This window comes from Thalassophryne amazonica, chromosome 4 (assembly GCF_902500255.1).
Source record: "Thalassophryne amazonica chromosome 4, fThaAma1.1, whole genome shotgun sequence".
NCBI lineage: Eukaryota > Metazoa > Chordata > Actinopteri > Batrachoidiformes > Batrachoididae > Thalassophryne > Thalassophryne amazonica.
The window spans coordinates 97,519,521-97,546,495 of record NC_047106.1 but is presented as its reverse complement, the minus strand read 5'-3'; the positions used below and the strand labels follow the sequence as shown (position 1 = coordinate 97,546,495).

General features: G+C 40.4%; 1 protein-coding gene across 1 annotated transcript in view; it reads right to left on the bottom strand.

The window, feature by feature from the left end:
• nmd3 (NMD3 ribosome export adaptor) overlaps positions 1-26,693 on the bottom strand; it is a 56,671-nt gene extending 29,978 nt beyond the window's left edge. The window contains exons 1-8 of the mRNA XM_034168298.1: positions 26,604-26,693; positions 26,239-26,316; positions 24,207-24,341; positions 23,961-24,057; positions 14,330-14,410; positions 9,465-9,593; positions 7,810-7,900; positions 1,150-1,228 (exon numbers count right to left, since the gene is read on the bottom strand). Coding sequence (XP_034024189.1) covers positions 1,150-1,228; positions 7,810-7,900; positions 9,465-9,593; positions 14,330-14,410; positions 23,961-24,057; positions 24,207-24,341; positions 26,239-26,282 — 656 coding nt within the window. The 5' untranslated portion in view covers positions 26,283-26,316; positions 26,604-26,693. The remainder of the gene's footprint in view (positions 1-1,149; positions 1,229-7,809; positions 7,901-9,464; positions 9,594-14,329; positions 14,411-23,960; positions 24,058-24,206; positions 24,342-26,238; positions 26,317-26,603) is intronic.
• Positions 26,694-26,975: the final 282 nt, after the last annotated feature.

Below are 26,975 nucleotides of genomic sequence, written 5' to 3'. Positions count from 1 at the left end.
GGCGAGTAGTACGTAGACCGAAGTTCGCGGTAGTTGCGGCTGTTTTTGTGGTGGAAAGGGGCGGAGCTCGCTGGCTCCAGTTGTCAGTCAAATGATGGACCTTGATCACACGGAGCGAGTTGCTGTGGAAAGCTCCCAATACAGAGAGTATCATTATTTGCTGCAGGAGCTGTGTCTGGGTGACGGCCGCTTTCAGCGGTCCTTGCGCCTCTGCAGGACCCAGTTTGAGGATCAACTGTCCCATTCACGTGCACACATGTAAACAATTTAAAAAAAAATAAATAAAAAATAAACTCAGTTGCTTGCTGCAGCTCGCTCTTTCCCCCAAAAAACTCTGTCATAATTGTGTTTAGAAACCAGTCACCATTTGTTTTATTATACATCTGTGTAGTTAATTAATAAAATATTCTCTACAGACGATTCGCTTGCGCACGCACGTAAAAAAGAAAAAGCAAGAAAAAAGAAACGCGATCCGCTCCCTGCTGCTGTTTGCTGCGGGCTGCTCCTCGTTCTTTCCCCCAAAAAACTGTCATAATTGTGTTTAGAAGCCAGTCACCATTTGCTTTATTATACAGCTGTGTAGCTAATAAGTAAAATAATCTCCAGGACGATTCGCGCGCGCACGCACGTAAAATAAAATTAAAAAGAACCTCCGCTCCAAGCTGCTGTGGTGCTGCTGGTCGCTCCAAAAACTCTGTCATGACTGTAAAATAAAGGACAAAAGAGACATAAGTCCTGCTCACAGGCTGCTACCAGATACAGGACATGTTCACATCTTCAAACTCCAGACATCTCCACGTCACTACATATTCAGTCCCTGATTGGTCATCGCGGCGTGACAAGAACTGCGGCACTACAGGAAGCGGCAGGATGAAACGGCGATTAAAAAGTATCAAACGCTGTTGTTCGTCGTCATGGGAGGTCTCTGGGAGTGCTCCCGGAATTATTCGACATGTTGAATAATTTTTTCGACGATTCCCGGTAAAGCAGGAACTAAGCCACGCCCCCTAGTGCCGGCGTTAACAACGGCGTGTGATCCTTAAGACGGCCAAAAACTCTTCCAGGACGCTTCCGGGAGCTCTTACCGTCTGTGTGTAAACGAGGCTTAAGGAAAAAGTGCCCAAAGAGGAAGAATGGGGCATTACTCACCTGCAGGGCACAGTGCACTGGAGGAAGTCCACCATCTTCTGAGCATGCTGTTTGGAGCCATAGTAGAAATCAATTCCCTCTGAAACAGAACAGTTAGTCAAACTCTCCAACAAATTAATAACAGATGGCGTTCATGGGCCACCAACATTTACAAACACATGCATGCAATTAATTAGCAGGCAAAATAAGCAAATACAATAAAAATAAAATAAAGTAGAGGAAATACAGCAGCCACATGCTATTAATTGCAAAGCTTTGAAGGCCAGCTGAAACATGGAGATAATTTATATTCCAGCTGATGCTGCTGAGCTATTGCTCGAGGCGTGCCACGATGTCTGGATGTGTCTGCGTGCTTGAGATGTGGCACTTTGCATCTATAAATAGGACATGAAGCGAACTTGCTGGACTCACACAGAATGTCTGTTCTGATTACAGCACACTGATTAGATGCCCTTCTGAGACTCAAACTAGGACAGCTGTATTAACTGACTGCATCAAGTGATATGCATGCTTGCCTTGATTACTGGTATTACATTCTGCTTCATTCAAATCATATTAGTTACATAGAAGACAAGTGGGACAAGTTTACACTTTTCAGGGTAATTCAGTTTGAGGCCCAGTGGAAAACAGAGCACTCTCAGGCTGCAAACAACCTATGGACCTGCTGTGCTGACTTAATGTGTCCATCCTTGATAAATGGTTTGTAAAGAGAAATTTCAAAATGACATGATGTTGTCCATATGCATGCAAAAATCTGAAAACATAAAATATATAGATTTCCTGCAGGTGTAGAAAGGACAAAAATATGGGAAAATAAAAAGTCAAGAGAACTGATAGAAAGCGACGACCAGCTCATGTCTATGTCAGTCAAGCTCATGTCAAGTTGACACATTGTGCGACACCACGACCCATCAGGCTTTTTATATTATAATCATGACTGTAAAAATAAGACATTATTTTAGATCAATTAATTAATTACAAAGCTGATATCATCCCAAAAACTTTAACAGTATCAGGTCAGAAATACATATGGAATAGCACCAATGAAAAACAACAAAATATCATTATTCTGGAAACCAATAATGATTTCAGCGCACTGGCAGACAGGTGAGGGACAAAGAGCGCTGTTCCTTTCTTTCTATTACTATGCAGCACAAGTAAGTCAAACACCTGATAATTTGTACTTTTAAGTAGTGAAGTTTGGAGCTGAAATGTTTGTTAAACTAACTGTTATTTAAAAACACAGCCACAGATCTCTGAAACAAGTAAACTGTCAAAAAAGTTTGGTTCTTGCCATTTTCCCATCTATATTTCAACATTCAAAAATCAGATACAGGAGCAGGCAATGCATAGATAAATATGCATGGTTGCTGCTGACATGCTTAAATAAATTAAACTAGCTAAGACACTGTGTTCTTCCAAAGTCAAATTATGCAAATACATTTTCAAGTGTGTTTTCTAGATCTAAATTAATCCTGCTGGGTGACAATTAAACAGGTATGACTGTGGACTTGAACTGGAGAAACACACTATATGCAGTGTCCAATGGTTGGAGCAACGAAATATGGCTTCAAATCGTAAGCTGTCGCCACTCTTAGTAAAAAAAAAAAAAAAAAAAAGGTAAATGGACTGCATTTATATAGCGCTTTTCCATCTGCATCGGACACTCAAAGCGCTTTACAATTATGCCTCACATTCACCCCGATGTCAGGGTGCTGCCACACAAGGCGCTCACTACACACCGGGAGCAATAGAGGATTAAAGACCTTGCCCAAGGGCCCTTAGTGATTTTCCAGTCAGGCGGGGATTTGAACCCAGGATCTTCTGGTCTCAAGCCCAACACCTTAACCACTCCCCTTAGTGTGTAGGCAGTATAGGATGGACTAGTTAAGTTGGCTGCCAGAACAATAAGCTAACATTTGCTTGAAAAAAAAAAAAAAAGCACTTGTACAATACACATTTAAAATAATGTATTATAAAGTTTAATTTATAAAACAACAGGGCACAGTGTAAAAAAACTACAACAAGGGGGCTCATTGTTTGACATGTTGACCAGCAGTACCACCAGTTAACGAATGGTCTTGTAAATGTGGTGTTCAACTCGAATGTAGCAGCATACAGAATTTTCATAAATGTATTTATTGGTTGCCCCCCCCCAACCTGCTGCTGGAAACTGAAAGGCATGCATAATTAAATGGGGAGGTATTACATCATTTATCACACCAGAAATGTCCAGGTTTTCAAATTTGCAATGCTGTTTGAACTAACCATGTGCACTGATCATCTCTCAGGAAAAATAATCGAATCAAAGCTTAAAAATAATGACATTTCATCAAAATCAATTCATTCTACTCGTACAGTAGTGTTCAGAATAATAGTAGTGCTATGTGACTAAAAAGATTAATCCAGGTTTTGAGTATATTTCTTATTGTTACATGGGAAACAAGGTACCAGTAGATTCAGTAGATTCTCACAAATCCAACAAGACCAAGCATTCATGATATGCACACTCTTAAGGCTATGAAATTGGGCTATTATTAAAAAAAAAAAAAAAAAGTAGAAAAGGGGGTGTTCACAATAATAGTAGTGTGGCATTCAGTCAGTGAGTTCGTCAATTTTGTGGAACAAACAGGTGTGAATCAGGTGTCCCCTATGTAAGGATGAAGCCAGCACCTGTTGAACATGCTTTTCTCTTTGAAAGCCTGAGGAAAATGGGACGTTCAAGACATTGTTCAGAAGAACAGCGTAGTTTGATTAAAAAGTTGTTCATCTATAATGATCTCCAATGCTTTAAAATGGACAAAAAAAAAAAAAAAACAGCGACGCGTGGAAGAAAATGGAAAACAACCATCAAAATGGATAGAAGAATAACCAGAATGGCAAAGGCTCACCCATTGATCAGCTCCAGGATGATCAAAGACAGTCTGGAGTTACCTGTAAGTGCTGTGACAGTTAGAAGACACCTGTGTGAAGCTAATTTATTAGCAAGAATCCCCCGCAAAGTCACTCTATTAAATAAAAGACGTGCAGAAGAGGTTACAATTTGCCAAAGAACACATCAACTGGCCTAAAGAGAAATGGAGGAATATTTTGTGGACTGATGAGAGCAAAATTGTTCTTTTGGGTCCAAGGGGCCACAGACAGTTTGTGAGACGACCCCCAAACTCTGAATTCAAGCCACAGCTCACAGTGAAGACAGTGAAGCATGGTGGTGCAGGCATCATGATGTGGGCATGTTTCTCCTACTATGGTGTTGGGTCTACATATCGCATACCAGGTATCATGGATCAGTTTGGATATGTCAAAATACTTGAAGAGGTCATGTTGCCTTATGCTGAAGAGGACATGCCCTTGAAATGGGTGTTTCAACAAGACAATGACCCCAAGCACACTAGTAAATCAGCAAAATCTTGGTTCTAAACCAACAAAATTAATGCCTCGCAGATGTGAAGAAATCATGAAAAACTATGGTTATACAACTAAATACTAGTTTAGTGATTCACAGGATTACTAAAAAAAAGCAGTTTGAACATAATAGTTTTGAGTTTGTAGCGTCAACAGCAGATGCTACTATTATTGTGAACACCGCCTTTTCTACTTTTACTAATAGCCCAATTTCACAGCCTTAAGAGTGTGCATATCATGAATGCTTGGTCTTGTTGGACTTGTGAGAATCTACTGAATATTATGGTACCTTGTTTCCCATGTAACAATAAGAAATATACTCAAAACCTGGATTTATCTTTTTAGTCACATAGCACTATTATTATTCTGAACACTACTGTACATCTATAAATAAATAAACAAAAAGAAATGCATTCTTCAGAGCATCTGTGAAGCCATAATTTACTATGCAGGCTCTGAGCCCTCTTGTTGAGGATGCTTACTCCCGGATTCCGTAGCATTAAGTGCACAAGAGTTCACGATTTCCCCTGGAAGGGATGCAGATCCCATTCAAGTTACTTCAACAACAAAGACTGGTACCTACCGCGGGTAAAAAAAAACAAAAAGTATTGAACATGTCACCATATTTCTAAAGGTGTTATTGACATGAAATTTTCACCAAATGTCAGTAACAACCCAAGTAATGCACATATACAAAGAAATCAAACCATAGATGCCCAGAAATTGTGTGTTATAATGTGAAATGAGACAGGAAAAAGTATTTAACAGCTGAAGATAAGGACGTGCAAAAAGGCATGAAAAGCCAAGACACCAGCTGAAATTATCAGTAATTAGAAAGCAGTCCTGCCCCCTGTCAGTACAAAATAATATCAGGTGGTTCAGTCTCACCTGATGGTCTAAAAAAGCTGTCTCATTACCAAAGTGTCACACAAGAAACATGTCATGACGATTAAAAGCAAAGAGCTCTCTCAAGATCTTCGCAACTTTATTGTTGCAAAACATACTGATGGCATTGGTTACAGAAGGATTTCTAAACTTCTGAATGTTTCAGTGAGCACTGTTGGGGCCATTATCCGGAAATGGAAACATTTCACCATAAACTGGCCATGACTACGTGGACCTTGCAAGACTGCTGACAGAGGAGTGAAAAGAATTATAAGAATGGTTGTCCAAGAACCAAGGACCACTTGTGGAGAGCTTCAGAAAGACCTGGAATTGGCAGATACAATTATTTCAAAGAAAACAATAAGTAATGCACTCAACAGCCATGGCCTGTATGCACACTCACCACACAAGACTCCACTGCTTAAGAAAAAGCATGTTGAAGCTTGTTTAACATTTGCTGCACAACCTTTAGACAATCCTGTGAAATACTGGGAGAATATAGTCTGGCCAGATGAGACCAAATCTGAACTCTTTTGGTGCCATAATGCACACCATGAAAACACCATATCAACAGCGACGTTTGGAGGTGTGAACATCATGGTGTGGGGCTGTTTTTCAACACACGGCACTGGCAAACTTCATATTACTGAAGGAAGGATGAATGGAAAAATGTACAGAGACATTCCTGACAAAAAAAAAAAAACACTACCAGGAAGATGAAGATGAAATGAGACAAGACAATGATCCCAAACACACAACCAAGGGAACTCTGTTGGTTTCAGAGAATGAAAATAAAGCTGACAGAATGGCCCAGCCAATCACCTGACTTGAATCCAATTGAAAATCTATGGAAATAACTAAAGATCAGAGTTCATAGAAGAGGCCCACAAGATTTGAAGACTGTTTACATGGACGAATGGAAATAACTAAAGATCATAGTTCACAGAAGAGGCCCACAAGATTTGAAGACTGTTTACATGGACGAATGGGCCAAAATCACACCTGAGCAACGCATGTGACTAGTTTCTCCATATAGGAGGAGTCTTGAAGCTGTCATTACCAACAAAGGCTTTTGTACAAAGAATTAAATGCATTCCAGTAACCATGTTCAATATTTTTTCCCTGTGTCATTCTATTTTATTACATATGACTTAATTTATGTACTTATTTGTTTTGGTTTATTTGTATGTGTAGATAACTTGGGTTGTTACCAACATCTGGTGAAAACTCTATGTTGGTAGCACCTTTAGAAATACATTTGCTGAGAAAAATGGTGACGTCTTCAATACTTATTTTACCCGCTGTATATACAGCTTGGTGGACTGAAATAATGCAGATGATGTGTCTTATCCAAGGACACAGACAGGCAGCATGTCCAAGAATTTAACCTAGGTCTGCATACTGGTTACACAACTCCTTATCACACTGAGGTGGTTGACGAAAAATTCAGCAAAACTTCAAATGAAACATGAAATAATCTGAAAAGATCTGCAAAATAAAAAAAAATAATCAGCCCACAATCAGTAATAAACCTGATAGAAATAAAAGGGGGGGGGGGGGGCACACCCAGAAATTGCACAGGGTTCAGATGGCTAACAAGTTAGACAGCAAAATTAGTGTGTGACACATAACATCTGAGTTAAGGTGCACTGACGCGAGCATGCCTGAGACTCACGCAATAGCACGAACACAGCCGTGACAATCCCACCCACTGTGTTCACAGCTGGACGCCGTTCTTTGTTCTACCGGCTGCCTTGCGCTCTGCGCTGGATGCTGCATATATAAAGTAATTATTTCGTGGCAGATTAATTTTTTTTTCTGCAAATCACTTCCTGAATCACACAGGAGGCTGCAACCGGAGCCGTTCGCGCATACGTGCTCCTGTCAAGCCACAGAAAGCATTTTGAGCCGTCTAAAAAGGTAATTATTTGTCTTGTTTACATTGTCATGGCTTGATAAAACAGGTCTGTGTTCTTTCCTTCTTGTCTGCAGCTGTTAAAGAATGTTTATAACAAATTTAACTTCTTATAATCCTTCAGACAAACTACACTCTGATGCGATCGGCTGACGTCACCACTTGCTCTTTTCACTTCTTGTTTACGTCACTTGATGAGCTGCATGTCATGTTGGACATGAGATCACACCACACAGTATGACATTTGTGCATGAAACATTTTTTGAACATTTCAAAATTCTCTGTGCACAATAGCACGCACCGGTGACCCTCTGGCATCCTGTCTGCACCCCTTAAAGATGAGTTTACTCTCCAGCACGACACAGGTCGTGATGTGTCGTGAAGCAAAGGCATGCTCGTGTCACTGCAACCCTTGGACTGAAAAGAAAAAAAAAAAATACATGTAATTTACCTACCGTGGATTTCCTTGATATTGAGGGCATTCTGGTGGAGTTTATGTTTCAGGATCAACTGCTCCAGATAGTAGAATGTCTTTTTATGAAGAGTCTGTTTAATAAACACATTCATCATCGTTATCAGCAATTCAGAGACCACACACACAACCCCGCAAGATCCAACTATTTAACAATCTACTCAATCAAAATGTAAACAAATTTTCCTCACATTAATCCGATTCATTTTAAAGCCTTTTTAATCAGCTTTGTGTACAGACTTGTTCCCACATACACTGTTTGGACCACGACTGTCCCCGAATACACCATGTATTAATTCACAAGACTTCAACTGGCAACAAGCCAACATCAGACACACGCACATCTACAAACCATCCATCCATCTATCCATTTTCTTCTGCTTTATCCGGAATCGGGTCGTGGGGGCAGCAGCTCAAGCAAAGCCGCCCAGACCTCCCGATCCACACACACCTCCCCCAGCTCCTCCGGGGGAACCCCAAGGCATTCCCAAGCCAGCCGAGAGATGTAGCCCCTCCAGCGTGTCCTGGGTCTTCCCCGGGGCCTCCTCCCAATGGGACGTGCCCGGAACACCTCTCCAGCGAGGCGTCCAGGGGGCATCCGAAAAAGATGCCCGAGCCACCTCAACTGACTCCTTTCGATGTGGAGGAGCAGCAGCTCGACTCCGAGCTCCTCTCGAGTGACCGAGCTCCTCACCCTTTCTCTAAGGGAGCGCCCAGCCACCCTGCGGAGGAAACTCATCTCGGCCGCTTGTACTCGCGATCTCGTTCTTTCGGTCATGAGCCAAATCTCATGACCATAGGTGAGGATCGTAAGTAGATCGATCGGTAAATCGAGAGCTTTGCCCCCCTACTCAGCTCCTCTCTTCACCACGACGGTCCGATACAGCGACCGCATCACTGCAGATGCTGCACCGATCCGTCTATCGATCTCACGCTCTTTGGGTCGGTGGAGTGTCCTTGCCTCAAGCGGAGGAGTTTAAGTATTTCGGGGTCTTGTTCACGAGTGAGGGACGGATGGAGCGTGCTGGATCTACAAACCAGTAAGTGTCAATTATACGGAGACATAGCCTACATCGATGATGACGTCAGAACGCAAGTACATTGTAGAAAGTTCTTTAGTGTGAACACAAACTTGAAATGAGAGAATAAAATAACCAATGGTATGAACCATGAATGATGGTATGGAACTTCTTCTGGATTTTCAGGTGTAAACGCACACGAGAACTGTTGTTGAACATTTACAGCAACCACGCACCATCATGACTCATCAAGAGCTTCTAACACTCATCAAGACTATCTCCAAGACCTGCCATGATGTGATAGTAATGGTGGCATTATGGTGAAAAATCATGTATGTGGGATGAGGGCTTCAGTAATTTATATTTTTAGTGTGTTCCTCTTGCTAGAGAATACTGGTTTTTCACAACTCTTCACGCACCTTTGCTAAAACAAACCCATAAAACTAAGAATTATAGTCTGCCTTCTGACAGATGTGCATTCATGCACATCACGACTGTAAAACAATGAAAATGTGAATTTAGCTAAAGAATAATAACAGCAAGAAAAGATGGATTTAAAATAAAAAAAGAACAGGATTATTTTTTTTTTTCTCATATTTCATAACATGTGGACACCTGCCTTCTGCCTAACTTGAACCATAGCCTTCCAGAAGTCCTTGGCTTCCACACGGTGACAGTCGTCACACATTTGAGAGTGGATGACAAACTCGACCACGAACACCTGCTGGAGGATGGCGCCATTCATCACCTGGTGAGTCAACACAACAAATAATACTTTGTGCTGTATGCTCGCAACTGCATGACAAACAGCTGTGAAAGTGTCAATTACAGCTTTTGGAAATTATCCCAACCACATATGGGAAGAAAAAAAAAATACCCAGAATGCACTGCATTGTCAAATCAGGATCCACCCCCTACCCCAACTCAGATGAATTCCAGATTCCATTGTTTACAGTGCTTGATGTCCATACATTTCTCGTTTTTCTTTTTTAATGTGTCTGAGAAAGTCATGCAAGTTTATCTGATTTTGCACAGGTGTGACCATGAATTCTTGGAGAGGAAGCAGGGGTCGAAATACATTTTTTAACCTACTTGCACTGGTGCTAGTAACAAAAAAAAATTGTCTTATATCAGTCAGTCTTATATCAACCTTAAAACTCCTCCTCTGATGTGTCAGACTCTTCCTCTCTGGGGAGAGTTTGAGGGGAGAGCAGCAGCAGCGATCGCAGAGTTTTTTTTACTCACGTGCGCGCGCGAGTGTACGGAACCTGGGAGAGGTCACTTAAAGTGATATTTTTTTCTGGCCATGATCATTTGTGCGCACGTTTTCCTTTAATTGAACCCACGAATGAATAAAACATGCTCTCAAATTAATAAAACGTGCGCACCTTCTCTCCACATGCAAACCAACAGCAAAATGTTTTGCATGTGGAGAGAATGTGTGCTCGTTTTATTATATTGTGTGCACATTTTATCAGAAATGGATGTGGTCAGGGTATATCATCATGGTTTGGGCGCACAAGGACATATAGAGAACTCTGGCGACCCAGCACGGCATCATTTGAAGTTTAAGCACATTAAAAAGGATGCTAAGGGCGAAGCGTCTCCTCATCGTGAGGATGACAATTTAGGTCATATCATTTTGAACGAAAGGAGAATGTGCGCACGTTTTATTATAATTCGTGGGCTCAATTAAAGGAAAATGTGCGCATGAATTATCACGGCCATTAAAACGTGCGCACAAATTATCACAGCCAGGAAAATGTGTGCACGTTTTATTAATATGAGAGCACGTTTTATTAATTCGTGGGCTCAATTAAAGGAAAACATGCGCACAAATTATCATGGCCAGAAAAAAAAAAAATATCACTTAAGTGACCTCTCCCGGGTTCCGTAGAACCACAGTGGCGGCCAGTTTTTTTGTTGTTGTTTACGTGCGCATGTGAACTAATTGTCCGTGAAGATAATTTTATTAACCCCTTAACGCCTGAATTTACATAGCTGTATATAAAAAAATGTTTTGTGTGTGTTTTTGCCGTTAAGTAGATGGTAAATAATGTTGAGATTATTAATTACACTTTTGCACAAAAAATAAATAGTAATTTTGGCATTTTGGCAATAATTTATGTTATAATGTTATAATAATAATAATGGTATGTTGCAAATTTGCGACAACAGGCATACTGGTCAATTTGGTATGTTGCATATTTGACTCAAATATTGTAGCATATATGCGACAATAGGCGTTAAGGGGTTAACTACACAGAAGTATAATAAAACATATGGTGACAGGTTTATAACAATGATGACAGAGTTTGAGGGGAGAGAGAGTGAGGAACTGCAGTGGCAGCCAGTTTTTTTTTGTCCTTTCTTTGTTTACATGTGCGCACACCAACAGGACAGAAGGTCCTCAAACTAAAGCTCCTGCAGCTGCAGTTATTTGCTGCAGCTCCTGCAGCAAATAATAAAACTCCCCGAATCTGGAACGTCTCATGAGGATGTTGTGAACCCAGGGACGGCGCCACTGGCGACGTTTGTCAGCTTTCCACAACAAATAGAGCACAGCAACTCCGTGTGTGAGAGTCATAAAACGCAGGGAAGACGAAGACAACACACTGGAAATTGTTTTTTCCTTATTTATTCCTTTATTGGTTCATTCTACTGATGCTTATAGTTGATAAAACTTGGATAAAGTTACTTGCACCAGTGCTAGTGCAGTATAAAATTACGTGCACCGCTCGAATAATACATGCACAAACTAGCACATGCACATACTATTTGGACCCCCGGGAAGTGACTAGAGCCCAACCGATATGGATTTTTTGAGGCCGATAACGATATTTGGATGAAAAAAATGCAGATAATCGATAAATCGGCTGAGTTGCCGATAGCCGATAAATCAGCCGATATATATATATATATATTTTTTTTTTAAATTAATAAAATGTTATTTTTTTGACCCTTAACAAAAAAGGTATGAGCTAAAAGCTGAAGCTTTGTCCTCATATTGATTAACTTTATAACAGAGAAGAATTTTCAAGTTCAAAAAATGCAATCAACAATTAAACCTTTTTGAAATAGTGAATACATATCCTTAAAAAGAGTTGTGAAATACATCTGATCTTACTACATAAACTGAGTTAATCAAACTGAGTTGAACTGAAACGGGAGAAATGTGGGGTGAATGTAATCGCAAAGTTATTACAAACAACATCCTTATAAACTTACTTTTATGCTTTTGTCAGCCGATCAGTGCAGTGTGACAGCGAACTACGGGGGCCGGTGATGAACACATTTAAGCAGGGGTGTAAGCAGCTCTCAGTTGAATGGAGTCAGAGCTCCATCTACTGGACAAACGGTGCAAGGACATTTTACATTGCTGACACAAAAATTATTTCAGTAACTGTTCTGTTTATGAGAAATTATCGGCGTTCTATCGGCAAAATTTCGGCCGATAGTGAGTACTTTGAAAAGAGCGTATATCGGTCGGGCTCTAGAAGTGACACTGCATTAGGACTCAACACAGAACAGCTGCGGTGCGGACACAGACGTTAAAGTAGTTAGCATTGCTAGCTGTTAGCGACATCCATGCTTGTCAGCTGATTGACTGTGGATGGACAAACTAAAGAATCAAAACACGCAAAAGCGATGATGGCAATTGCATGTTTACCGATCATCATGTAGAACTTTGAAATATGTAAGGTTATGAAGCCCTATAAAGCAGGAAGCAGCAACAGAGAGCAGGACGATATTCTCTGTGATTACTGTGTGCTGCTTATGAAGTAAAATCAGGGGATGCAGATGCGCTGCAAGGTATGTACCGTGCATCCAGAAAGTATTCATGGCATTTCACTTTTTCCACATTTTGTTATGTTAGTCTTATTCCAGAATGGAGTAAATTCATTTTTTCCCCTCTACTCACAACATCCCATAATGACAACATGAAAAAAATTGTTTTGAAATGTTTACAAATTTGTTAAAAATTTAAAACTAAGAAATCGCATGTACGTAAGTATTCAAACCCTTTGCTCAATACTTCGTTGATGCACCTTTGGCAGCAATTACAGCCTCAAGTCTTCTTGAATATGATGCCACAATCTTGGCACACCTATAAAAGGGCAGTTTAACCCCATTTCTCTTTGTAGCACCTCTTGGTGCACAACCATTTTCAGATCTCTCCAGAGATGTTCAACTGGATTCAGGTCTGGGCTCTGGCTGGGCCACTCAAGGACATTCACAGAGTTCTCCTGAAGCTACTCCTTTGATATCTTGGCTGTGTGCTTAGGGTCACTGTCCTGCTGAAAGATGAGCAGTTGTCCATCTGCAAAAGCAACTGCAGAAGTGGCTGATTACAGACCCGCTGCAGGGTCTGCAATCAACGTAGAGAAATTATCATTTTCCCAACAAACACCCTAAAAAAATAACGGCCACTCTGAAGGACCGATAAGGGAATCGTTAAGCAAAAAGGCTATTGATGTCGGCGCATCGAACAATTTCTTAAAGATTCTTGAAAAGAATCAGTTCTCGATACCCAAGACTACTTCGGTTGGCCACTGGTCTGGATGTGACTGTATGGGGTAGGGTGCCAGATACGTTTCTGTACATCCTGTCCCAAATTAATCCTGTAACCTCATACTACAGCCTTCTTTGGATACAGTGTGTCTTCCTGATAACTAGGAATGATTAGCGATGTTATTTTAGCCTCATTCTTGTTCTTATGAAACTCGGAAAACATTAACTGCGGTGCCACCGTCCAGCTGAAGAGATATAGATAAGGGGTGTTACAGTTCATTGTCCTTGTGTGTGATTGTATAAAATGTTTCCCTTACCAAAATACAAATGTTCTTTTCTATGCAGCCTGTGTGGTGTGTGTACTGAACCTTTCTCTGCAGGGAAATAAAACTTCATGACTATTACCTGTTTCAGACTTTGTGAATACATTTTTTTCCCACCAAAAGGGAGAATTAAAACATTTGGTTTTCATTTTGTCACACTTTTGGATAACATATTTACACAGTATTTACACAGACCCTCGAACAGCACAAAGCCTTGGCCCTGAGGAGTACAGGGCTCATGTTCTCTCTAAAGGTCAAAGTGATGAGATGACAAGTGAAACACTCTGATGCCTCAAACAAACATAACACATCTGAGAACAGAACAGTGTTTATAACAGCATTATATTCAACACTGTTTATATAAGTATTTCAGTGTCACAAACTACTTGTGATATTGATGTACTGATAAAGTGCATGCCATAAAATCTAAGTTTGAAACATTTGTTAAAAAAAGAAAAAGGAAAAAAAAAAGGTAAACAGTTCAGACAAAAAGTGAACTGGCAAATCCCAGTTGAAAAAAAAAAACAACAACAAAAAAAACACATTTGAATAAAATCAGTGTGCGTATCTCCGGTTCCTAATCATCTTTAATCTGTCAGTGTGAATGTCACTCTCCCACAGTTCATCGCTTTCCCTCTGTTGCATTTACCTCTTTCTGGATGGTGAGTTTCATCTTGATCCTTTTTGAGTGTGGCTCTGTCCACAAGAAGCCAGCATCGATAAGACGAACCTGTCAGCAGAGAAGTCTTATTGAATCCATCAAGAAGCAAAACCTTTAATTAAATATCCATAAGTACTCCTCCATGGCTTGAAATAACTTGTACTGATGAAAGAGTGGCGAACACTTGTCTTACTAGATGACAAGTAGGGCTGTAACTCATGATTGATTTCCCAATGCTGATTAATTACTTGAACATTTCTACAATCTTTACCAACGATGAAGCAATGTTTTCAGAGTGGTCACTGGCTCATTTCTATTCCACAGTTATTCAATTTGCAATGACATTAAAGAGGGCAGACAAATTTTGTTTAATAAATCACACAAAACAACTGCGGAGAGAACTGGGTTTTTGTTTTTTGTCATTCATTAATCTCATTAAGCCTTAAAAGAGATGTCTCCTGCTTTTTAGCATCCCAGTTAGCAACAACATCAAAACATTCAGAATTGTAAGACTCTCCGTGCACATGCGCTCATAATCAGTGGTCTCTGATGTTTTTGTTGCTCTCTCTGAGCGAGTTAACAGGTGCATTTCTGGAAAACGTTTCACTCATTAATTCTTGGCATTTCTCGGTGTGTAACATACATTTTAGAATGAGCAGAAACATCCCGATGCAATCACACAGACGTGATCAGATCTGTGACATTCCATGTCCATGTCCAAAGCAGCAATTAAACAGCTGACATACGGGTTAAAACAGTGCAGCAGCTGTTTTAACCCATATGTCAGCTGTTTTATTGCTGCTTTGTACATGGACATGGAATGTCTCTGTGACACTGTTTTTCACAGGCAACATGACGACGCCGATATATATTTCAATTTTTTCACAGTAATATACAACACTTAGAAGCATTTTGATTTTAACAGGCTGCGTTTATGACTAATGCCCGTGCAGCTGCACTAAACCTTCTCACAGCTGCTGATTTTACCGTGACTGCATCAAAATGAACAGTTATACTTAAAAATGTCATCATAACATGACATCACATTTGTGGAAACTTTTAAATTAATCTGTGCCTCAGTTCTTAAAGTTAGCAGCTACATTCTATTCAAGTGTGTCCCGGGATGTTTCTAATAGCTACGTCACCGCTGTTGGAAACGCACAAGTACTTTGTTTTTGGAAGTCTCCGTAGCTGTGTGCTGCGAACACCGTATACTTTGAAACCGGTCACGGAGTGCACAAAGTAATCCCGGTGGTTCATTTGATGGTCACTAACAGCCTAAATCTTAGTCATTATTTCGGTGCAAAGTGTCCTTTAATCACAAGCAAACATGAACGGCCTACTCCAAATGATGGAATCCTCAACACTGAGGCACCTGCATACTGGATCACACCTAGAGAAATATAACATATGGCCAAAATGCTTCCTTCACAATGAAAGCGATACTCCTCATCTGAGTCTCTCCAAGTAACTGCTCGTTTGACACAAAGTAATTCCATCAGTACCCGACAATCCTTGAAGGATCGCTGGCATGTCCTGCAGGAATAACGAGTAGTATAACGACTCAGTTGATTTGTGTGGACACCCCCCCCCCATACAGTTTCAGCCCATATGAGAACCATGGATTAATTGCAAAATTTACATAACAGCATGAAATACAGATTTACTGCCATGAAAACTTGCTTTAAAAGTAATAGCTCCTCAAATAACAATGAAGAGTTTACATAGAATCAGTGAGCAGAGAACAGGCACCTGCACATTCACATGAATGAAGCTCATTAAAAGCAGTCTCTGCTGCCCTGGACTCAACGGGGTGGACTTCTGCAGGCTCGGCACATATCGGGGTCATAGCGACATTTCACTGTTCAAGCGTTCTGTTTATTGATCTGCCTGCTCCTCTCTGTCTGTCTCTTTCTCACTTGTGATTTATACACACAACTGTTCAGGTTGCTTTGACCGCCACTGCGTTGCTCAGTACCCATGTGCACGATTAAACCGCTCTTCCTGTACCTCCACAAGCGTGACGCAGCACACATGTTCACCAATTTCTGCAAGATTATCATTTCTGGTGCATTCCTGATATGACGATGTGTTGCTTTGATCATAAAATCACATGAACAATTTCAGCTGCAAGAGCAACGGGGCAGCGTCTGCAGAAAGTAAAGGTGAAGTCAGGCTTCAGAAGTTTGTCCACTTTGAAATTTGTCCCTCTTCAAACATCCAACCACCAATGTCTGATATTTCTTTAATCTGCACAACAACTTTTATGGCACCACCACACAGACACAGATACATTGCATCATATACAGTGTGATTAGTTTGAAGTTTTCTTCAAAATTTTCCCAAGTACTTTTTAACAGAGCAAGTAATTTTCAACACAGAATTTCCAAACTTCCTAGTTTTATTTTAGATGCCTACATTATTTTACTTTGCATACAGAAACAAATTATTTCACAAAAGCCAAAAACTACCAGGGCCAATGCTGTTAGCCCCCCTGATGCTAACAGCCAATTGTGTATCATTTTACTGGTTAACAGCCAGCAATTAGTTCTTGTCATCCCCCTTAAGAAGTGAACTTTTCCACGAACCATAGCACTGTTGTGCTATGATGTGCTTTAATTTTGTAATGCTCAGCACTTGTAAAATCAAGTTAAAACTGAGAGTTATCTTCCAATGTACACAGTATAAAAAACTTCAGTAAGGGTTTCAGCTGTCACTTGAGAAAGCATCGTGCCAAAAAACAAAAATCAGTTTTGACTTAAGATAAATAATTGTTGCTGCTCCCAAAGCAGGAGAAGACATTATCACGGTATTTCAACTGCCAAGAACCGGACAAGTACCGGAGAAGTATCATTAAGAAATTCATAGGAAGCTGCACAGTACAGAACAAGCCTGGCAGAGATAGGAAGTGAAAGATTTCAAATACTCTGGAAAGAAAACTAGAGAAAGATGCGTCTAAAGACCCCAGAACAACTGCCAAGACACTTAGCCAAGTCAGGAATTGTCATCTCAAAGAAGACAATCACTGGAGCCCTGCACAGGAATGGACTGTGGGGTTGCAGACCAAGGAAAAACTCAAATTCTGCAGAAGAGACGCCTTCAAGCCAGACTGAAGTATGCATGGACAACCTGGAGAAAGAATACGCAAACTGGGAGTGTGTCGTCTGGTTAAATGAGACAAAATTAGAGGTCTTTGACCAGAGAGAAGTTGCTTATGTTTGGAGAAAGAAGAAAGAGGTGTATCACAGTGCAAATGAACCAGAGCACAGGTCAGTTTGACCCAGACCGAGACCACCTCTTGGTTGGACCAAAATTTTGGTTTGCTCCAAACTGAAAAATTAGGAGGTCCAGACCAAACAAGGTAGGTGTAAAAGCACCTAAGCCACTTCCTGTCATCCTGCAGTCTTGCCGACATCTTGAAAGTAATTAGAGCGGCCACAAACGACTATATTGATAGTTGATTAGTCAACAATTATTTTTGCGATTAGTTGACTAGTCAGATCATACGTAAATTGCAGCTTATCACATTTTATTGATATCGATTCCATTATCGATTCCGCTTATCAATCTGATTCCTTATCAATTCCCTTATCGATACCTCTTGTGAATTTTCTGTGTGCTACAAGTAGGCTTTACAGGTTTTCTATGTCAACAACATTTTACGTTTAAGTTATTAATTCCGAATGGACACTATCTTTCTAACTTGACTAGGCAGCGCAGCGTTTGGAGCAACGGAACGGAGGACGATTCTCGTTTCTTTCGCACAACAAGACAGGATTCCCAGTTAGTCACTTTAATCCGCACAAAAATGACTCACGACTGACATATTTTAACGGCTTTGAGAGGGGATAAGAAGCAGAGTTACCACTTCTGAAGAGGAGCGAAGCAAAGATCCAACGAAGCAGCGGGTCGAAGCACTGCTTCATTGGTTCAAGGTTCAAAGGAAATGATTCGTCGACAACTAAATTAGTTGTTGATGGTTTCAATAGACGCCGTAGTTGTGACTAGTCGAGTAATCGTGGCAGGCCTAAAAGTAATCCTGAGCATTTTTGAATATTTGTGTCAAATGGGGACAACATATCTCAAATGTAGCAAGACTATCCAGGACTGTGCTTTAGCAGTTTTGATGGTGTCATACTGTCACAGTGGTTCTTGGTGCAGTTGTGAAGAATAATGGTGTATTCGGGGATAGTCGTGGTCCAAACAGTATTACACAAAGCTGATTAAAAAGGCAGACATTGCTGCTGCATTGATTAGCGCAAAATGAGATGTTGCTTTGACAGTGAGAGATTAATTTGCACTGACAAAGGGCAGGATTGCCTTGTAATTACTGATACATTTCAGCTGGTGTCTTGGCTTTCCATGTCGTTTTGCACCTCCCTATCATCAGATGTTCAATGCTTTTTCCCTGTGTTATTGCACATTATTACACATAATTTATGAACATCTGTGGTTTGATTTCTTTGTATGCGTGGATTACTTTGGATGTTACTGACATTTGGTGAAAATTTTATGTCAACAGCACCTTTAGAAATATACGTCTTTACTGAGAAAAATTGTGACGTGTTCAATAGTCATTTTGCCCACTGTATACATTTCCTCCCAGGTCTGTAACAAACAAGCCATTTCATTACCTGAAAATTCCTCCACAAATGGTTAACAGCACACACTCGGTACACAATTGCCGAAGAAAAAAAGCAACAAAAAATATTTTGAGACTGTGTGTGGTACACTGTGATGGACGGAGCTGTGTCAACAATCATACATTTAAATAATTAATGAATCATAATCATATCATGAGGTAAATGCTCAAACTCTAAGAATCAATAACATCAGTATCAAAAAAGACATTTTTTCTTCTTTCAGTTGCTTGTTTGTTTGCTCAAGATCACCACAGCAGATCTGGTATGGATCTGCATATTTGTTTCACATGTTTTTTTTCTCTCTCCTGTGGGTTATATTATTTAAACACTCCAAATGATCGTTTCCTCATGGTCAAGAGCTGGCGTGCCCAACCGGTCATCGCATGACACTGGTGCTGTAACGGACAGTGCTACTATAACAGATTGATGCAGAAGGTGGCAGCACTGCACCAATAAGTTAAGTCAGCTGCCGTTAAACACCATAAAAGAAGATGAGGGCTCTTCTATGGTGCAGGACGCAGAGGAGAAAAAAATTAAAATGAGAAAAAAAAAACATTTTTAAAGCAACAGCTTAAAGAGACAAAATAACTTACACTGTGGACAAAATCGCTATGTAAACAGTTCAAAAATCAGTATTTTTATTAATTTATTTTTCATGCATTTGTTGCGTTTGTGAATGCAAATAGCGAGCCGTTAGCTCAATTAAACTGACTTAATTCTGTGATTTACTGCTTTTGTTAAAGATGACTGTTTGAGATTTTGTTTTTTGCGTTCATTTTGTGTAATTACAAAAGTGACACGAATGAGCCGTTTGTGTAACAGTTTATAATAAATATAATACAGAGATAAACTGACTTAATACTGCGATTTCCTGCTTTTGATAAAGATGACAGTGTTTGTGGTTTTATTTTATTTTATTTATGTTTTGTATGTGTAGCTGGAGGACTGCTGCACACAGTTGTCGGGTGGCTCAGCAGAGGTAAATTTATGGAACGGTTTAATGAATTGCTGCCCAGAATTAAAACGATTCTGAAACGTTCAAACCATGCTGAATATGCACGGCTTTTGGATTTAGTCTTTATTTCTTACCTCCTCTCAGTGCCAGAAGTCCCACTAAGGTAGGGAACAACTTTTCCAACTTTAATTAGGCGTTGGGTAATTTGAGTTGTTCGTTGTTGTGTTGTTACAAGCCAGTCCTAAGCCTACTTGTGCTTATTCTTTGCACATTTACTTCAATAATACATTATTATTGTTAAAACTTTATCTTTGTGCCAGGAAATTGTGTTATTATATTAAATTGCAACTATGCTATGGCGTTCGATATGGCTTAATAGATCTCGATACACTGTCAACTTTAAAAGGAGATCTCGGTTCAAAAAAGGTTGGGCACCCCTGGTCAAGAGTGTTGACACTATCAAATGAGCAAATTATTAGTTTCTGTTCATTGTCTGACTTCTTAAATCCAAACCATGTCCACACAACAGATATTCCACTGGTCTTATTTGTGCACACCGTGTTCGGCTGTTTTTAAAAAATCAAAATCCATGCCATAGCACGAATGTACACAGATGACGACACCATCCACACCTATTGGAATCTCACTGCATATATACTCTAGCATATAGGATATACACTATGTAAAGAGAAACAGCCAAGTGTCACATATAGTGAGGAAAATAAGTATTTGAACACCCTGCGATTTTTCAAATTCTCCCACTCAGAAATCATGGAGGGGTCTGAAATTTTCATCTTAGGTGCATGTCCACTGTGAGAGACATATTCTAAAAAAATTCCGGAAACCACAATGTATGATTTTTTAATAATTTATTTGTATGTTACTGCTGCAAATAAGTATTTGAACACCTACCAACCAGCAAGAATTCTGGCTCACACAGACCTGTTAATTTTTCTTTAAGAAGCCCTCTTATTCTGCACTCTTTACCTGTATTAATTGCACCTGTTTGAACTTGTTACCTGTATAAAAGACACCTGTTCACACACTCAATCAATCACACTCCAACCTGTCCACCATAGCCAAGACCAAAAGAGCTGTCTAAGGACACCAGGGACAAAACTGTAGACCTGCACAAGGCTGGGATGGGCTACAGGACAACAGGCAAGCAGCTTGGTAGAAGACAACAACTGTTATGATTATTTATTAGAAAGTGGAAGAAACACAAAATGACTGTCAATCTCCCTCAGTCTGGGATTCCATGCAAGATCTCACTTTGTGGGGTAAGGATGATTCTGAGAAAGCTCAGAACTACACAGGAGGACCTGGTCAATGACCAGAAGAGAGCTGGGACCACAGTCACAAAGATTACATTAGTAACACATGATGCTATCATGGTTTAAAATCCTGCAGGGCAGCAAGGTCCCCCTGCTCAAACCAGCACATGTCCAGGCCCGTTTGAAGTTCACCAGTGACCATCTGGATGATCCAGAGGAGGCATGGGAGAAGGTCATGTGGTCAGATGAGACCAGAATAGAGCTTTTTGGAATCAACTCCACTTACCATGTTTAGAGGATGAGAACAACCCCAAGAAAACCATCCCAACCGTGAAGCATGGGTGTGGAAACATCATACTCTGGGGGTGCTCTTCTGCAAAGTGGACAGGACAACTGCACGTTATGCCCAGGTTCTCCTCCTTTTAATGAACAGGCCGTGGTCACTTGTTTCAGAAGAACCAAGGCCAAAAAAAAGTCCAGGGCCAGACAATATCTGCGGCCGTTTATTATCCTCTTGTGCAGGACAACTAAGCCCTGTCTTTTTTGATACATTTCAAAAGTCAGTCAACGAACAGAGGGTTCCTAACGTTTTAAAGTCTTTTGAAAAATTGATGAAGAATGAACTTCTTTCCCAGGTAGAGCATTTACTCGATCCTCTTCAGTTTGCTTATAGGGCTGGTCGAGGCGTGGAGGATGCTACTGCCACCCTCTTAAATTTGGTCCTGAAGCATTTAGAAAATCCTAAGGCACATGCACGTCTTCTTTTTTTAGACTTTTCTTCTGCTTTTAACACTATCCAACCACATATTTTAATAAATAAGCTTGTTAAAGATTTTAAACTGGATTTTACTATGGCAGGTTGGATTTTGAATTTTTTTTAACAGGGAGATCTCAGCAAGTGAGGGTAAATGGTTGCCTTTCTGATGTTTTGTATTCCTCAACTGGCTCACCACAGGGTTGTGTGCTGTCCCCTTTCTTGTATATTTTGTATACAAATGACTGCCGCAGCCACTATAAGAATCACCATATATTAAAATTTGCAGATGATTCTGTTATAATCAGTCTCCTGCATGGTGATGAAAGGGAACATGGCCCTGTCGTGGCAGATATGGTTCAGTGGTGTGACGACTCCTTCTTGCAGCTGAATGTTGTCAAGACAAAAGATATGGTTACTGACTTTCGGAAACGGATGATCTCACCCAAAACCACTACAATCAAAGGCCAACAGGTGGAGCAGGTGGACAACTATAAATACTTGGGAACGCTGATAGATAGCAAGCTGAACTTTAATGACAATGCAGACCCGCTGTATAAGAAGGGTTAGCAGCATCTGTTTTGTCTTCGTAAGTTGTCATGTTTTCAAGTGGACAGACAATAATGACCCTATTTTATAAATCTTGTGTTGAATCGGTTTTAACTTTTTCGATGATGTGCTGGTACGGAAACCTCAGCATTAAGGCAAGGAAGCCACTTCACAACATTGTAAAAATGTGCAGCAAGATCTTGGGGGACCAGCAGACCTCAATGTCGGACTTGTTTTCCAGACAGGTGAGGAGGAAGGCTCAGAGGATCTTACCTGATCTGGCCCACCTTCTCCATGGTGAATTTTGTTATTTGCCATCTGGAGCGAGGCTTAGGTTTCCTACAGTGAGGAGCAACAGATATAAGCACTCCTTTGTACCTGTGGCTAACTCTGTCCTGAATGCTGACCAGAGGAGAGAAGCAGGTACTTGGTAATGGTAAATCGCGTTAGGTAACTCGGTTCCATTTCCATCGGTTCAGGTCTGTACTGTGTCTCCCTTGTGTACTGAATGTCTGGTGTGTTTTTCTTTTCTTTTCTTTTTATTTTGTACTTTTCTGTACAGCCTGTTGTTCCTTTGGAGACACTGAATAAATAAAGTGAAAGTGAAGTGAAAGTGCGCCGTATTAAAGGGAGGATGGATGAGGTCATGCATTGTGAGATTTTGGAAACAACCTCCTTCCCTCAGTAAGAGCATTGAAGATGGGTCATGGCTGGGTCTTCCAGCATGACAATGACCCCAAATACACAGCCAGGGCAACTAAGGAGGGGCTCCAAAAGAAGCATTTCAAGGTCCTGGAATGGCCTGGCCAGTCTCCAGACCTGAACTCAATAGAAAATCTTTGGAGGGAGCTAAAACTCCAAACGTGAAAGATTTGGAGATCCGTCTGGAGGAGTGGACCAAAATCCCTGCTGCACTGTGTGCAAACCTGGTGAAAAACTACAGGAAACGTTTGACCTCTGTAATTGCAAACAAAGGCTACTGTACCAAATATTAACATTGATTTTCACAGGTGTTCAAATACTTATTTGCAGCAGTAACATACAAATAAATTATTAAAAAATCATACATTGTGATTTCCGGATTTTTTTTTATTTTTAGATTATGTCTCTCACAGTGGACATGCACCTAAGATGAAAATTTCAGACACCTCCATGATTTCTAAGTGGGAGAACTTGCAAAATCGCAGGGTGTTCAAATAGTTATTTTCGTCACTGTACATAGCAGATATGTCAAATGAGTTTTGGTTTTAAAGCGTAGAAGACATGCAGAATTCAGGACCATTAGTGAATTCATTAGACCATGAATTCACTGTTTGCTAGCAAATAATTGGTGGGATTGAAAAACCACCCGGGAATTTTTGCCTCCTTTGTATTGTTGTGTATGTGTACATTTTCTGTCCTTTCCCTGAGTGCAAACATATAGTTTCACAAGAATTACGCTTACTTTGGTCATAGAACCCTTAAGTTTTTTCAGGCAGAGGGCCAGCAGTTCCCTTGACTCCAGAGCACAGTGTACCCATGTGGCTGGTGGTTGTAAATACCTGCACAACAGAGGAAGATTCATTTCAGTTGCAAATTTCCCAGCATCTTTTACTGTGTTATGGTAACTGTTTTCTACAGTAAAACACAAACATAATCACTGTTTAATATAGTATACATGCATGAATGACATATGAAACATGAAACGAACCGTTCACACTGCTTGCAGAAGTGCACAGACACTTGCTTGGGGATTCCCTCAGAGATGTCCACCTGGGTACGCAGGCAGGCAACACACATGTTGGCAGGGTTGGGAGGGATTAGGACACCACATGTACAACACAAGCTGTAAAAGAAATAGCAAAAATATCAGCAAGAGGAGTAAAATATGGAACTGGTGCAGCATTTTGCTTCTCCACTTTGCAAGACACTGTAAATGTTTGTCACAGTTTTCCATTTCAACCACAATACACCTCCACCAAGGCCCAATGGGTCTGCATTAAATCCTGACCTCATCTTCAAAGGTAATTCTTAACCCAAACATGCACTTGATATATATTTATGAGTTAGATATATAACTTGCTGCCAACATATACTCGAGATCAATGCTATTCCATAAATGACTGAGATAGCATAGGTTTTCACTGCAATCAGGTTGCCCTGATGTACCCCTGATGTAACATCTCATAATCGTTCAGAATCCCTGCGCACAATGAAATGCAATGACATTGAGTGTTTTCAATAGGTTGCGCAGTGTTCACGGCTCGTTAATGTAAGTGGCATGAAATTAATGTGTGCCAGAAATTTTGAACATTTCAAAATTTTCTTTACCCCCTGGCACGCAGCCGCGCAGAGTTCATGGACAGTTTACAACACTTTTACTCATTGTCACGCAAGATTGCGTGCCAGTGTGGAGATCAAATTTGTGCAACAGTCAAAGTGCCTATTTCCTACCAGAGAAGAAAGCTCAAACACACTAGCGATTTCCATTCTCATGCAACCAGACATGCAGGGTCATAGTCTTTTTGTACCTTGAGTAAATCCTCCTTGACACTCGCACAAATTTGACTTGCACCCACTTTGCCGTGCAGGACAGTAAACTTGTTGCAAACCGTTGTCAACTACTGTAAACTGTGCGTGGCTTCGTGCAAGTGCGCAAAGAAAATTTTTAAACGTTCAAAATCTCTGTCGCGTATTAATTATGCAAACGTCATGTGAACATTGCGCAATTAAAAAACACTGCATGAGTGTGAGTGATTGCATCAGTGCACCGCATCAGAGTGCAGCTCATCTGAACCATTATAACGAGATGTTAAATCTATCATAAACATATTTTTACAGCTACTCATAAGAAGGAATGAACATGCAATTGTTTTACCAAGCTATTACAATATAAACATTACAAATAATTACCTTTTAGACTATTCCAAATGTGTTCTCCACATCATGAAGCTCAGGAAAGAGAGAGAACTGGAAAGGTCCTCTGTAATTCCGGAAGCGATTAGAGGTGTTTTCAACAGCCAAACTCAGAGCAAATGATTAATCCGCTACAAAATAACTGTTTTATATACGCAGCGTCAGTGTACAAAGCATGGCGTCCAGTTGGGAACGCAGTGGGTGGTGTTGTCACAACGAACTGCGCGTGAGTGTGGAGCCTAAATGCGTGCAAGCATCAAGGCACCTTTACAAGCACCTCATTAAACAAAGAAACTGTCTGTTTGCTATGACAGAGCAGTGATGTTCAATTCTCTTCCGAAATTCAATCCAGTACTACTTTTAAAAATGTAAAGTTCAATGTGTAAAACACTGGGAATTGCTACTGACTAGTGACGATTTCTGGCACCCATTGTAATCTGACCCAAGTCACAGCTGTAACATCTTAAAGTTGATTTTAAACCTGTATTATTTCAGTATACCACTTGTACAGTTTTTAACGCTTGAACAGTATTAATATTCGAAACTGTATGAATGGCCGTGTGAGAACGTCACTGAAAAAAAATGGACTGTAGATGTTATACTGCACAACTATATTTATGTGGACCATCCTGAATATACATATGATTACTGTTATTAGTTACACAAGTTTGACACGTGTCACCGTATCAGTTTGACACAATCTACTGACTGGGATGGCACATTTTCAGCCCACCACTCGTAGGTGGTCCTTAGGCCTCCAAAGACTCTACAGCCATGACTCTGAAGGGGATTAAAAAAGAAAAAGACAGTTATTGTGTATAACTCACATGTTCCCCGGACTGCTCGTGGCAGGACCCTGCATGTACTCCATCCCTGTCCAGCTGGCGGTTCAGTCTGACTGCGATCTGAGCACAGATAGGACATAAAGACAAAGAAAAACTGTGACAGAGGAAACTATAAGAACAAGAATAAAACACTGCATGCCAGCTGCTAACGTTTGATCAGCAAGTAATTAATATCACGTCCCGGTGTCCACGTGCACAGTACCTGCTGATGCGGCTCTCAGTTCGCAAAGCTAAGCTAACTTTGAACGGAGTTCTGTTATTTCGAAAGCATCTATGACAAAAAAGGTAAATCTAAAAACCTCGATAACTGTTGCGGCTGCAATGAATTGGCGACAAAACGTGCTTACGTTATTTTAACTTGAGATCCAAAACACACCATGAAAACTCCACGTTTTCCGCAGCAAGGAATCCTAATGACGTCATACAAACGCCCAGGACCTCAAAGCTGCCTGTGTCCGCCTGAATAAAATTATATATATGTGTATGTGTCCGTCCACATTCTTCCAGACATAATAATTCCACAACTAAGAATGCCAACATCTTGTTATTTACAGTGCCACATGTAGTTATGAAAGAGATAATACGATTAAATTTTTTATCAATATTCTCATTGAGTAACATGTTCAAATATTGACTGACTGATTTGGAAAGAACCAATTATGAATGCTGCTGTTTATGTGTAGCGGGATGAAAGTCCCGGGTCCCAATTGAAAAGACGT